The sequence below is a fragment of the Typha angustifolia genome, chromosome 4 (genome assembly GCF_048772165.1).
Source record: "Typha angustifolia cultivar Huaian chromosome 4, ASM4877216v1, whole genome shotgun sequence".
NCBI classification, from domain to species: domain Eukaryota; kingdom Viridiplantae; phylum Streptophyta; class Magnoliopsida; order Poales; family Typhaceae; genus Typha; species Typha angustifolia.
Genome location: NC_133242.1, coordinates 10,937,389 through 10,950,472, shown reverse-complemented (window position 1 = coordinate 10,950,472; position 13,084 = coordinate 10,937,389). Strand labels below are relative to the sequence as shown.

At 36.2% G+C, this 13,084-nt stretch overlaps 3 protein-coding genes across 7 annotated transcripts; 1 reads left to right on the top strand and 2 right to left on the bottom strand.

Moving 5' to 3' along the window:
* The first annotated feature begins 10 nt into the window (after nt 1-10).
* LOC140758692 (uncharacterized) lies at nt 11-2,988 on the top strand. Of its 4 annotated transcripts, none has more exons than XM_073094943.1 (5): nt 11-262; nt 900-1,163; nt 1,243-1,365; nt 2,076-2,366; nt 2,785-2,988. In XM_073094943.1, exons 2-5 carry the CDS (start codon nt 900-902, stop codon nt 2,986-2,988), a joined length of 882 nt encoding a protein of 293 aa, XP_072951044.1. In that variant the 5' UTR covers nt 11-262. The 4 variants fall into 4 exon arrangements, with proteins under 4 accessions (XP_072951044.1, XP_072951045.1, XP_072951042.1 ...); XM_073094944.1 differs by lacking the exon at nt 11-262 and adding an exon at nt 280-301; XM_073094941.1 differs by lacking the exon at nt 11-262 and adding an exon at nt 292-391.
* A 15-nt stretch (nt 2,989-3,003) lies between these two features.
* On the bottom strand, nt 3,004-4,459 carry LOC140758694 (uncharacterized). Of its 2 annotated transcripts, none has more exons than XM_073094945.1 (2): nt 4,029-4,459; nt 3,004-3,911 (listed from the first exon to the last, which is right to left on the bottom strand). In XM_073094945.1, the coding sequence occupies exons 1-2, from the start codon at nt 4,327-4,329 to the stop codon at nt 3,604-3,606; spliced, it is 609 nt and encodes a 202-aa protein (XP_072951046.1). In that variant the 5' UTR covers nt 4,330-4,459; the 3' UTR covers nt 3,004-3,603. The 2 variants fall into 2 exon arrangements, with proteins under 2 accessions (XP_072951046.1, XP_072951047.1); XM_073094946.1 differs by having other exon boundaries at nt 3,005-3,911; nt 4,032-4,457.
* A 582-nt stretch (nt 4,460-5,041) lies between these two features.
* LOC140759744 (uncharacterized) lies at nt 5,042-12,362 on the bottom strand. The gene is made up of 8 exons (XM_073096382.1): nt 12,221-12,362; nt 10,041-10,205; nt 9,424-9,612; nt 8,887-8,965; nt 8,654-8,784; nt 7,782-7,863; nt 7,133-7,206; nt 5,042-6,165 (listed from the first exon to the last, which is right to left on the bottom strand). The coding sequence occupies exons 1-8, from the start codon at nt 12,275-12,277 to the stop codon at nt 5,743-5,745; spliced, it is 1,200 nt and encodes a 399-aa protein (XP_072952483.1). The 5' UTR covers nt 12,278-12,362; the 3' UTR covers nt 5,042-5,742.
* Nucleotides 12,363-13,084: the final 722 nt, after the last annotated feature.

Genomic DNA, 13,084 nt, shown 5'->3' with positions numbered 1-13,084 from the left:
ATTAGTAGACATGTGGTGAAGCAAATGGAGATTGTGTTTAACACAAGACTTCTTCATCTCCATAGCACGAACCATCTTCTTCTTCTGCTAATCATTTTTAAAGCTTTGGAGAGAGAGAGAGAGAGAGAGAGAGATGAGATCATGAGAAACACGAGTAGAGCTGTGGGTAGTCGTCCAGTATTCATTTATTTATTTATAAAATATTCGGTTTGTTAGCAAGCCACGATCACCATTTCACCTACCAACCTCTATCTCTCTTCTGGTAAGTAGTGTCGTTTATTCATCGCGTACTGGAATCGGTGTATGATTTCTTCATCTTTTTCTTTGCTTTTTATTCCAGAAAGACTTTTTATTTTGCTACGCATTGAACTGAAGAGAAAGTAGCCACAAGGTGTGTATTTTGTAGAGATCGATCGTGTTGGGTTGGGTTTTGCTTTGGTTTTAGGGGCCTCAGTTGGATTCTTTCCTAGACTTATTTACTAACATGTAGTAGCCATAAGGATTATGTTGCTTTTGGAAGCCGGCATGAATGATGGAAATGTGCCCGCAAATTCTTCTTCATCATCATGATCCGAAGATAGAATGTGTCTTGATGATTCTTGACCACATTGTGATTCAAAGTCTCAGTGAATGAAAAATCTGTGCTTTTGGATTAACTAACAACGTTTCACGCTTATTGTTACTTTTAGATTGATCTAATTTTAAGAGTGGATTATCTTCATCACAGCTTTAAATTTGCTTGTCCCATTGCTAGGAATGTCAAAACTAGGCTATATTACCTGTACCCTTCTTGTGCTTGGTATGCAGTTGGTACTGTTAACTCTTCAGATATCTAAAGATTCTGATATGGCCACCTTGCAGTTCTACTTCCTGATGAATAAACCATTTCTTTCCCCCAGATGGATTTAACTAGAATGGATCCCAAGACTCTGACTCTGCTAGGGACAACATGCTGTGTGGTACTCTCCATTCTTTTTACAGTACAGTTGATATCGCGCCATCTCTTCCATTGGAAAAACCCAAAGGAACAGAAGGCTATAATTGTCATCATACTAATGGCTCCATTGTATGCCATTGATTCCTTTGCTGGTTTGCTAGACATCCAAGGAAGTGAAGTTTTCTTCACATTCTTAGACTCTATTAAAGAATGCTATGAGGCACTGGTGAGCCTTTGATGTATGCATATTATTTTCTGAAGACTTCCGGATAAATTTCTTTATCTACTCCTTTTATTATGCGCAGGTGATTGCTAAGTTCATGGCATTGATGTATAGCTATTTGAATATCTCTATCAGTAAGAATATAGTTCCTGACGAAATCAAAGGAAGGGAGATCCATCACTCTTTCCCTTTCTCTCTTTTCCTGGTACGTTTCAATCTCAAAGTATGATAAAAATAGATGCCCACCTGTTTTTTTACAACATTTATAATGAATAGAGTGCTAAAAATGGATGGGAAAGTCTTTTTGTTTAGGAGAAGATATCATAAATTTATGGGCAAGGACACCTTCTGAACCATGCCGTTGTTCAAGAATTAGTTGGTTGTAGAGCTGATGTACAGATTGCAATCAATTGACTAATGAGTATATAACATTGTGGTAGGCATTCAGCCACATGAATTGGGTGTTATGTTCCTCAACTTTTATACCAATTTTGCTAAGGCATTTGGGATTTTAAACTAAATCCACTCCTTCGTTAATCATGGGCTTGTGTATTTAACAGTTTACATCTATGTCTGAAACTTACCCTTTTTATAGACGTTTACTTCATTCTACTCTGTTAAGAAATCTATGAACCGTGCAGGTGCTTCACCCTGCAAAAGGTGACGTTAATTTTGTGCAACATTTCATATCTTGAGTTTAAAAGATGGCTGGGTTCAAGATATCTAATCTGTCTATCAAATGCTGTCTAGCTCTTACATTCATGTAAAGAATCATCATTATCCCCAAGAAGAATTGCTCAGTCCTGTTAACTACGGAAGATTGTTACTACTTTATTTCAATACTAGTTTCTAGTTTCCACTAGTTCCGTTTTTGTATCTTAGCTGCTAATATCAAGAGATATATCTGGAATGCAGCCTCATACTGTCCGTCTGGATCATCATTCGTTGAAGCTTCTTAAGTACTGGACATGGCAATTTGTCGTCATTCGGCCCATCTGCTCTGTTCTAATGATAACACTTCAGCTTCTCGGACTGTATCCGAGTTGGATCAGCTGGACTTTCACCATCATACTGAACATTTCAGTTTCCGTGGCGTTATATGCTTTGGTTATCTTCTACCATGTGTTTGCAAAGGAGTTGGCACCACATAATCCTCTGGCAAAGTTCCTCTGCATCAAAGGGATTGTCTTCTTCTGCTTTTGGCAGGTACTTGTTTACATATTATTTCTCATGATCTTCTTACATTCACCTACTGTCTAAATTTTAATAGATTTCAAGATCTGAATGAACTTTTAGAATTATAAAAGTTAAAGGATGTAGTGGTTGATCCTTGGTAAACAGCACAAGGAACAAACACTGTCATGTACTATGGAAAGCTATTTCAGAAATTTGAGAACTTCCTGATAGATTTTCGAAATAGTAAGATAGCCAATCATTATTCCATCCATTGGATTGATTTTGCTCTAACAGCATACTAATCAACGCCAATCAGTTTGTGTTGAGACCGAAACATTGGTGGGAGATGTGGAATATATTCTTGCATCTCTTTATACATAACAGAAGCCCCTTTGCTTGTCGATTGTGAAAGGAAAGAAATTGAAGGGTTGAACAACGTTTTGTGCAGGGAATTGCTCTCGACGTCTTAGCTGCTGCAGGAGTTATTCGATCCCATCATTTCTGGTTGGATGTAGAGCATATCCAGGAAGCAATTCAGAATGTCTTGGTAATTCTTGAGATGGTCGTCTTCTCTGTCATCCAGCAGTATGCTTATAATGTGGCGCCGTATAGTGGAGCTGACAGGGCCAAATTTGAGAAGAAGAATGACTGAAGCAAAAGTCAGAAGCATCACACTGCCCTATTTTCCTTCAGATGTAGTCTGAAATCCATCATTCAGATGGCATATTTCTGATATCAGCATGAGGACATGTCTCTAATAATCTGTTTCTTTCTTCTTCCGTTGTTTTCACCTAGTTAGCTTCAAACTTGATGATTTAAGGTTTTCAAACACAGAAAACAATGATAGTCGTCGATCTCGGATAGTTAAAGAGACTCATGTTGTATATGCTCCTGGTCTGCGGCAAACCCCCTATCTCCATAACCACCTCTATTTGACCTCCAAATTTTGTGTATCCAGCCACATCTCTAGCATTGTTCCCTATCTTCTCTCTAGTTAGTAATCTCTAGTTCTCTATGTTCAATATTCCTGCTACTCTATGTACAACATTTTTGCTGGGATGCATTTCTACTAGGCTCTATATGGACAAGATGTTACTTGGAACTCTAGTTGGTGGAAAATGGAACAGATTTGGTTTGATATCATAATAAGCACTTCACCAAATAGAGTCATCAAACCCAATCTAGGATAAGGTGATATTATATTACACAATCCAAAACCACAGTAGTTACTCAGTACTTACTATCGCCATAATAGTTCCCAATTCAGTTATATGCTATTATTATGCTGGCTGGGAGATAGTGAAGACTTCACTTTAAAGATTTGTTCATTTTTCTTACCAAATCCTCCCATGTTTAATCCCTTCGCCATGAATTCTCTGATCACGTCCTCGGGCTTCTCCGATGCCTTGTCGGCCGCACCACCACCACCCTCCCTCGCCAACGCCTCCATGATCTCCACCCTTTTCCGAAGCGCCTGCAGCTCCTCCTCCACTGCTTTGTCCTTCGCCGGCGGGGTTCGAACTTCTCCGCCCTTCGACCACTCCTCCCTCAGGTACCTATAAGCCGGAATACCACCTTTTTTTTTTTTTTGGTCGATTGTTTTTTTCAAAAAAAGAATCATTTTAGCATTTTGATTCTTCTAAGATATCTATATTTCGTAAACCCTATATAAATTAGATGAGATGAGATTACTACACCGGTGTAGGGCCTGGTGGCCTCGGCGATGGCGTGATCGACGATCGGGCATCGCCTCATGAATCCGCCGAGAACCATCGACCCGGACGGTGCGGTCAACCCAGGAGACGGCCCCCCACCCGTAGTCGGCGGAGATACGGCAGATTGCTCCGAGATCGGACGCTACCCCGCCGACTTTCCCGGCTGCCGCGGAGACAGATTTGGCGGCCGAGACCGTAACGTCCTTAGCTGGTGTTGGGTCCGGTAATCGCCCCCGGATAGCCTCCGTCGTCGAGTGGAGCGATTCGAAGATTCCCATCTCACTCTTTTCGCTCTGCTCTCAGGCCACCACCATTGTTGAGTGTCGAATCGTCGTTCCGTTAATATAGGGGTTCAGTCAAAAAAGGCGACGTTTTTTTCAGGGAAATCTACATTTAACACCCTACCTTTTTATGTATTTACAGTTTATAACCCACTACTTTTTTGCAAATTACGTCCTGTAATTTTACAAATAGCTACAGAACACCCTGAGGTAGGTTTTTTTTATGTCATAAAAAGAAAATATTCTATCTAGTTCAGACCATTTTGCCTAATAAAACATCCTTATCTACATCTTCTTCTAAGGCATAATGATGCTCATCCTTTTAGCCAAAAGTCTCAAAGTTAGAAGAAGAAAAAATAATAAACATTCCATTCAACATTCTTGAGAACTAACGGCAAAGTATAGTTAATTGATGACTTAGGAGTTTGATTAGATTTGGTCGATGGATCTAATGACAAGTATGTTCTGCAAATACTTAGTGAAGTATAAGATATGATTTGCATATATTGAAAATACATAGGGTAAATAAACTGCAAATAATAAAAATATGTTGTTAAATGTAAATATCTCCCCCTTTTTTAATTTCTTTTATTAGTTTAAGAGATCCGTAGTTTGCCTAGCTAATGGCTCCAATATAGAGGTTGGTCCTCTGTAAAAATGGGTCGTAGCGGACCAAATTCGTACTTCACAACTATCTAGCTAGAAAAAATGAAGAAATAATAGGAGCTGACCACTGTACTGCAATGGTTACCCTTCAGTTTATAAACCCTTTCACTAAATAATAGGTAACAGTTTCAAGTAGGCAGGTCACAGTTTGAAGAAGCTGGAATCACCAGAATGTTATATCAAACATAAAACTGAACTCCTTTCACATGTACATGTAAGTATAGTAATAAACTCTTTAGATTATACCCTGTTAGCACCAACCCCAACTTAAAAGCCGAATTCCTATCACTATATGAAAGATTAGACTTTGCCCAATATTCCAAAATCGAAGAAAGCCAAACTTAACAAGTCTAGATTACAAGGCAAATGAACTATCTCGTACAACGGCAGCTGTGGCTCATACCCCTCGTTCAATTGAATGGTACAGTCCTGTCAAGACAAGACACTGTTAGCTTCAGATAGTCGCTCCTCCCTCATTAATCCCAACTCGTCTATATATTCAGTGAGTCGGCAGTTGAAATTGTCAGCAAGCAACTCGGATCATCAAATAAAGGCCACGAGTCCTTATTTCCTTCATCCTTGTGATCAGATTTCCTTCTATTATTGAAAAAGTGTATAACCAACACATTACTTCACAGACAGCCCCCCATTGTCATCTTTTTGAGGTGAAGACAGCCCCATTGTCATTGCAAGGATTATAGATAACAATGTTGCATGATCTTTCAGTTCATGTGGTACAGAGGTTCAACCCTCAGAAGATTCGTCCTCATGTAAAATAGATTTTTCTTCTGGTGTTTTCTTTCCATCTCCTATCTCACTAGTGCTTGCGAATGTGCCAGTGCCAGTATGTACTATTATCTTGCTAGGATCAGTAGAAAATTGATCATTTCTTGAGAGAGTGCTTTCAGCGGGGATACCAGAATCAACTGTGCCTTCACCCTGAGATGTGGAACACGAAGTTGAGGCAGACATGTCAGCAGACTCCTTTTGATCAAGAGAGAGGGGCTCATCCTCTGCATCAAATAGGCTCTCTGTGATCAACCCAGAATAGAGCTCATGAGCATGACCTTCTGGATATTTGGCGTAAGTCAGGCCCTCCTCTTTAACATCTTCTTGTTGGAAACTATCAGATGAAACATCTTCTTGCCCTCTTGACATAACTGTATTCTGTCATTCATCAGCAATTAACTTAGAGATAATAATACGGAAGCTAAAAAAATACAATAACTAGTACTGATCAAATTTGCTTTCCAGACACCAGAACTCATTTATACCTCCGTAAGTTTGTTGAATACCAATTGCCAGCAACGAATAAATATTTATCACATAAGGTTAACAAATCTTACAAATAGCACTGAACTGTTGATTAGGATGTCCAGAGTACAACACAAAGGTCTCAAGGAGTGATTATTAAGGGAGAAGATACCTTAAGAGGGAGGAGAAACATAAGAGGAAGTCTTAGGAAAAGAAATAACAACACTTGACCTTACATTAAATACTTTTTACTTACCCAATTTAGGAGCAACCCTACAAAAGTTCCTCTAAAGATAGAAGAAGACTTTATTAGAGTATTCGATAACCATAATCTACAAATTGTCTCCATCTCACCATTGCATCTCAGCTACAAAATAATCTATTAAGTTGCCAGAAATTTTAGTTAATTAAATATTTTTGAAAGTATGTTAGGCAACAATGGAAATTCCCATGGTTTATGAGGACAAAGGATGTCAACAGAAAAAGAAAATTTACCTTCTTATGTCTGACTTGCTGGAAGCTGTTCCTCATTACCATTTCTAGTACTTGAAAAGAAAAAGGACCCTAAAAATGGCTTAAGAAGAAAGAAAATCTAGAAAAGCAATTCCTCATATTAAGATAAAAATAAAGAAAATATTTTCCAGATTCCAAGATATTAAAAGAAGTGGATGGATAAAGGTCTTTTCAGGGAAGGACATTTTCTAGTCATGACAATATGAACCAAACATGCTTCTATGTTCGCTTAATTTTTTACAAAACTTCAGTATTTCAAATGTTGTCATCTTCTTGCATAAGCTCTCCAAATTTTAACATTAAAAGAAATAAAGAAACAAGAGAAATAAGAAATCACAAGTATAGGCAGGGAAACATGCAAACTAACCACATTCTTTTCTGTTTGAGCAGAAGCCTTGTTATCAGTTGAAGCATCATGTGCCAAAACACTTTCCTCGTCATCTACACAAGATATATGGAAATAGTATAGTTAAGATTTCTATGAAGTATGGAGATAATTTTGACAATAAACCAGAACATCTACAACCATAAGTTCTGGACTCCTTTAATAAAATAATAACACCATAGCATAGTCAATTAAAATACTGAGAGAATTCAAATAATAAAATAGGAGAATTAAAATGTAGATGACTATAGAAGTTCAAAAGGATATGTACAGGTTGGAAAATGTGCATGTTATAACAAGAATTCCAACTTTGAAGAATATATCTTCTATGTTACCTGGTCTGAACTCTAGTGTCTCTGCATTGATGCAATCTTCGTCACGAATGTCAAAAGCATAAAAAATTTAATGAAAATCCATAATTACAGTAGTTCATATTAGGTACCAGGAAGCTTAAAAAAACAGTACTTTGGGTCACCAATAAAAAGCAGCTATATTACAAAATAATTAGCTTATTACTGATAATAAGAAGAAAAAAATGTCTATTAGTGCAAAGAAGAGTCTAGGAATGGAATCGCATAATGTTTTGTGGCATATCTACTAACATTTTAAAGGACAAAGAAGAATTACATACAAAATTTGTAAGGATTAAGAAGTGCTGCCTCGAGCATCGCTTTAAAATCTAATGCAGCAGATACCAACGGCTCGGTCTCATCCTGAAACAGAAAAGATAAGATCAAAACTGCAGAACAAGAAAGCTGTATAAGCAAAGCTGAGAAACTACTAGCATTATTAGCATAAACCAAATGAATACTAAAATGAGATCCCATATTTGCTAAGAATTACTATCTATAAGAAATCGGGCATAATCTCACATGGTGTACTGACATTATTCATCTTCATAATAGTTATAGGTTAACACTAATTAAAAATAATAATGAACATGTGACTCTTAAAAATATTGGCAGGTTAGATATGTTAGTGACTATCTAATGAGAAATTGAGAATAACTTTCTAACAATTATATTGACAGTTGTATGATAGTGCTTATTAATTGTATTAGGTGGTTTCACATACCTTCTCCTTCCTTCTCTTACTTCCTTATATTTATTTTCTCCTTTGTCCAAGCTTTGAAATGTTTTTACCAGTTACTACAAGCTAGGAAGGAACTTCTTTCTATCATGACAGATCAGTGGAAACATATGACCATGTACCAGCACAACATAAGCAAATAAGTTCCATTTTTTTAAGTCAATCAGCTGGATATAATCAGCATAGATATATCTATTCCCTTTCTGTTAGAATTATGTAAATTCAACGAGATACATTCCATATTAGAAATAAACTAATAATTGTTATTTTTTATTTAAATTATTTCAACACTCAGTAATTATCTTCTAAACTAATAGCTGCATCAATGAACATAAATATTCAACAAGAGAACTTCTAAAACATGACATGATAAATCCATCCAATATTATAACAGTAAAGCAAACCATAAGCAACCTTGTTAAAACCATGTGGCATCCCAAGCATGTGAGAGCCAAATAAATCAGGAGCTTCTGCATCTGAAGAAATACTTTTGAATTCCCGTACCCAGCTAAAATCATCAGGCAAGTTCGGTGATGTGAAGTCATCTTATATAAAAGAAACAAGAATTCAATCACATAAACAGAAAATTTGTTCAGGAAGAATGAGGAAATCACCTTGCGCATATTAACGAGAAAAAGTAATCCTACCTGTCAAGCCACAGGTGTTATCATGAATATATTCTTCTGAACCAATAACATGTGGAAGCATACTGTGGGCTGACATAGTCTTCAAAATTCAAAACAGTAGAGGAAATTAAAAATAGTAATAGAAATCATATGGGGTAAGAACTGCTTAAATCTAGTACCAACAAAGAACAAATTAAAAACAAATCATCAGCCTAGTTATGTTAATCTATGTAGTGGAACCTAAGGCCATCCGTGGAATTAGATGAGGTCATGAGGAGCACATATAACTTACTGACTGACAGGTCTTAGAACAAATGAACAATTTTGTATTTGAGATATACATGTATCATATTTACAAACAGATACATCAGATAAAACAAAATCCAAATATCGAATGATCACTTTATATTAGTTATTAGTTATTTCTCAATTTAATGATTTATACATCAAAGTCTGCAGTCTCTTGGCAATAACTGGTAAAATAGGGAAAAATCAAGTTATTGTGCTTTAGATTAGAAGAAATGTCAAAGATATCCTTTGCAAGTAATACAAACTTACTGTAAAAATGGAACTGCTTGAACGGCTTTTATTTTCCAAGTGATTCTTACAAGATGTCAGGCCCAAAGATAAAGCTTCCTTATATCTCGGTAAGATATCGAGTTCATAATCCTGAGCATGGATGTGCAGTTGACCTGAAGCCTCTTTATTCTCCTTATTTGAAGACATATCATCTTCATCAGAAACTTTCTGAAAATTAGAAATGAAAAGACTTTTAGAGTCAAAGGATAATAAGTACAATATTATCACATTTTATGTCCTTAATCAATATGAAAATGGGCTTCGATGGTCATTCTAATCTTCTACAAAAAAAGGGATAGAGTTGCAAAAGTCAACAAGCCATGGCATCTGAACTAAGCACATATAAGTTAGGGCAGAAGTATATAATGCATAAACTTTGCTGTCAACCATACTATCATAGTAGTCTAACTCATCTATATCCATGACACAGAAATCAAATGACAAATTGGACATGTATAATACTGGGTCAAGGAATTTGGTGAAAGAGGATTTTCAGTAATGTAACTTGCAAACAAGATAACTTTACTTATTCTTTAAATTGTCGAAATATGAAGCTACAGACTATTAAGGAACTAAGAATCAGGATTAATACTTGCATGGTCAATGAACCGATCATACGAAAGGTTGTTAAAAGAAATAACAGTATTCTTCATGTCTATCTCCATAATTCCCGCCTGGTCCAACAGTCCATTTATTTCTGCTGCCGTACTCTTTGATCTATCTTCCAGCTCTTTGGAAAAATCCACTAGCCACTTCAAAACCTAGCACAACAATTAAGAACAAAATTCTCAAGATGATAATGAACATACGTCCTAGTAGAAATGCACTGCAAACTTGAGTCTCAGTGAAGGCATTACCACGCTTTGAAATTAAAGACATGTGTCGTAGATAAAAGAAGATTTTGAACTTCTGGAGATGTTACTGCACATTTTATGTGATAGAGAGAGCAGATATCCTAAACAACATCTAAATATAATTTAATACATGTCAAAAAATATTAAATATATCTCAAACAACCCATACAACACAAAACATTCCTGCAACCCCCAGAAACCCTATTCTTTTAATAGAAAAAAGAATTATATCAACGTACCTTCTTTTTGAAAAATAAAGGGGCCCTAAGAATTACTTTAAATTCCTCTTGCATACAAACTTTGCACATCGTCAAGCAGAAAAAGCAACCTAAGGTGATATGTGCATAATTCTTGCTTGAATCTGAATGTCGGTAGGAGCCAATATAGGAGAGACTAAAAAGAGAAGCTTACATGAATAAATTAAAAGGTAGCAGCTATTTAAGTATTTTCAATCAAGGTGACTTGATCTCTTGATGATGAAAATGAATATCTTTATCAGACGAAAAATGATATTTCTGGAAAAGCTAAATCCTACATCTGGAACAGTTATCCCATTTCATAACTCTCCACGAGTCCATAACCAACTTTATTATTAATACGTACAGAACAGTGCTTCTTCTTTTAGCCATGTTAGAATATAAAAAAATTAAAGCTACCATGTTGTAACTGTTTAGAGTAGTTAGTAAGTTAACATGGCAGTAGAACATGAAATCCTAAATTCGCTACCAGCCAAACCTAACCTGTCTATTTAATAAAATGAAAGTTAAAAAAACCCTTCACCTATTCAAGTCAAGTCTGCTTCTCAGGCTAACATAAAAATATCTCAAGCCCAAAAATGAGAAAGAGTATTATAATATAAAAAGATAAAAACCACATATGCCTAACCACTTAAGCTTTTATAGTATTTGATAACTAATTGATTAATCAAATATAAAAAGATAAAAATCACAAATGCCTAACCACTTAAGCTAGTTGGTAACAAATTGATTAATCAAATAAATCTACATTTCTATTTTCATTTATGACTTACATTCCTCATAAGATAATTTGATTGAGAAAGAGTATCACTTGGTGTAACACTTACTAGTAGTTCATCAAGTCCTTGATGGCATGAGTTTGTAATGGAAACAACCTCTCTATTAATGAAGTAAGGCTGTATATGTGTTGCCTTCCCTAGATCCCACATTGGTGAGGCCTAGTGACCTACACACTTTGGCAGTCCGATTGGAAAGATAGAATTATGAAGAATTGACTAAATGAGTTAACCAAGATTTGCACATGTAAGGCAAGATTTGAGTGCCATTCTGTATCAGTCTAAAGAAATTATAAATCATATAAGGTCACAGTCTCCGAGACTAGAAAGTTCTAAGAGTCAAGTTATACCGAGTCTAAATCAACTACAAATGTATCCTACATATAACAACTCAGACAGAGAAAGACGTCAAATGAAATAACGGAAGTAGAAGAATTGCTCGAGGGAGAGGGCATAAAATCTTATCGCTGTGAACTGGAAAAATATCAAATGACATCCTAACGAGCATTAGCAATTTAAGTACCCATCTGTTCAAGGTTTAGGACTAAAACCACCCTCACAATCTCAGCTGTCTTCAAGGGCATGAAATCTTAATAGGAGCTTAAACAAGAAGACCCATGCCAAAGGAGGACACTTTTTAGCATAAGCTAACCTCATACAAAAGCATCGCCTCTCACATTGTAAATTATTCCTCACCGTCTTCTCAATCTACCTATAATTCGCAAGCATCCACCTTCACCTAAAAGAGGACCATTTTCTCATCACATTTCCATCCCCACGCACACTGGATCATAGACTCCGTAACTACAATTCCTTCCAAAGATCTTTAAAAGTAAGAGATGACAAAACACTTGAAGAAGAACGCTGAGAAAAAGAGCAGGAGAAGAACCTCGCTTTGTAGGTTGAGGCGCTTCCTGATCGCCTCAGAAGCTAAGGTTTCGTCCATCTACACCGGGTCCAGCCGAATTCTTGGAAAGCGGAAACGGTGAAAAATTAGGGTTCTTCTTCAGGTCGATTGGTGTTCTCTGCCGTCGCCGCTAACTAAAACCGTTTTATGGTGTCAAAATTCTTTTTCCTTCTACCTATTGTTTCTTTTTTCTATTTTTTTAATTATATTTAATTCAGAATAATTATTAAAACTCAGACTATTCAGTTTACTCTTTTGACTAAAAATCTAGTAAAACCTAAGTTTCTCTGTATCTAAAGAGAGTTAGTCGTTTATTCAACCCATATTTAGTCTTCAAATTTATGAATAATAAATAAAACATTGGAGAGAGAGAACTCAAAGAGGATGATGCATGTCTCCTATGAATGCTTTTGAGTTAACTGCATGAGAATCTTTGGAAAAGCTAAAAAAATACTCGATGCTGTAGATCATTTTTCTTTCATGGAATGTTTCCCATTAACTTCTTAATGTGGAAGATCCTTTGAATCTTCTCATCTTTGAGTAGTTTTTTTAATTCTTCTTTTCAGTGAAAATAGTAATCATCCTAGTTACTTCATTATAAAGCAACCAAAAATATTTACAGGAACTACATAGAACAGTCAAAATCCATGGAATTTTTGGTGGGAAAGAGGTGCAGCCAGGGGTGAAAACGGATCGAATCGGATAGTGCTCAACTCATATCCGGATCCGTATTTTTAGTTCGGATACGGATTCGGATACGGATATTGGACGGATAGTAAAATTTAAAACCATATCCTAACTAAACGGATACGGATAATTTTCGGATAAAGGATCGGATTTTAAATG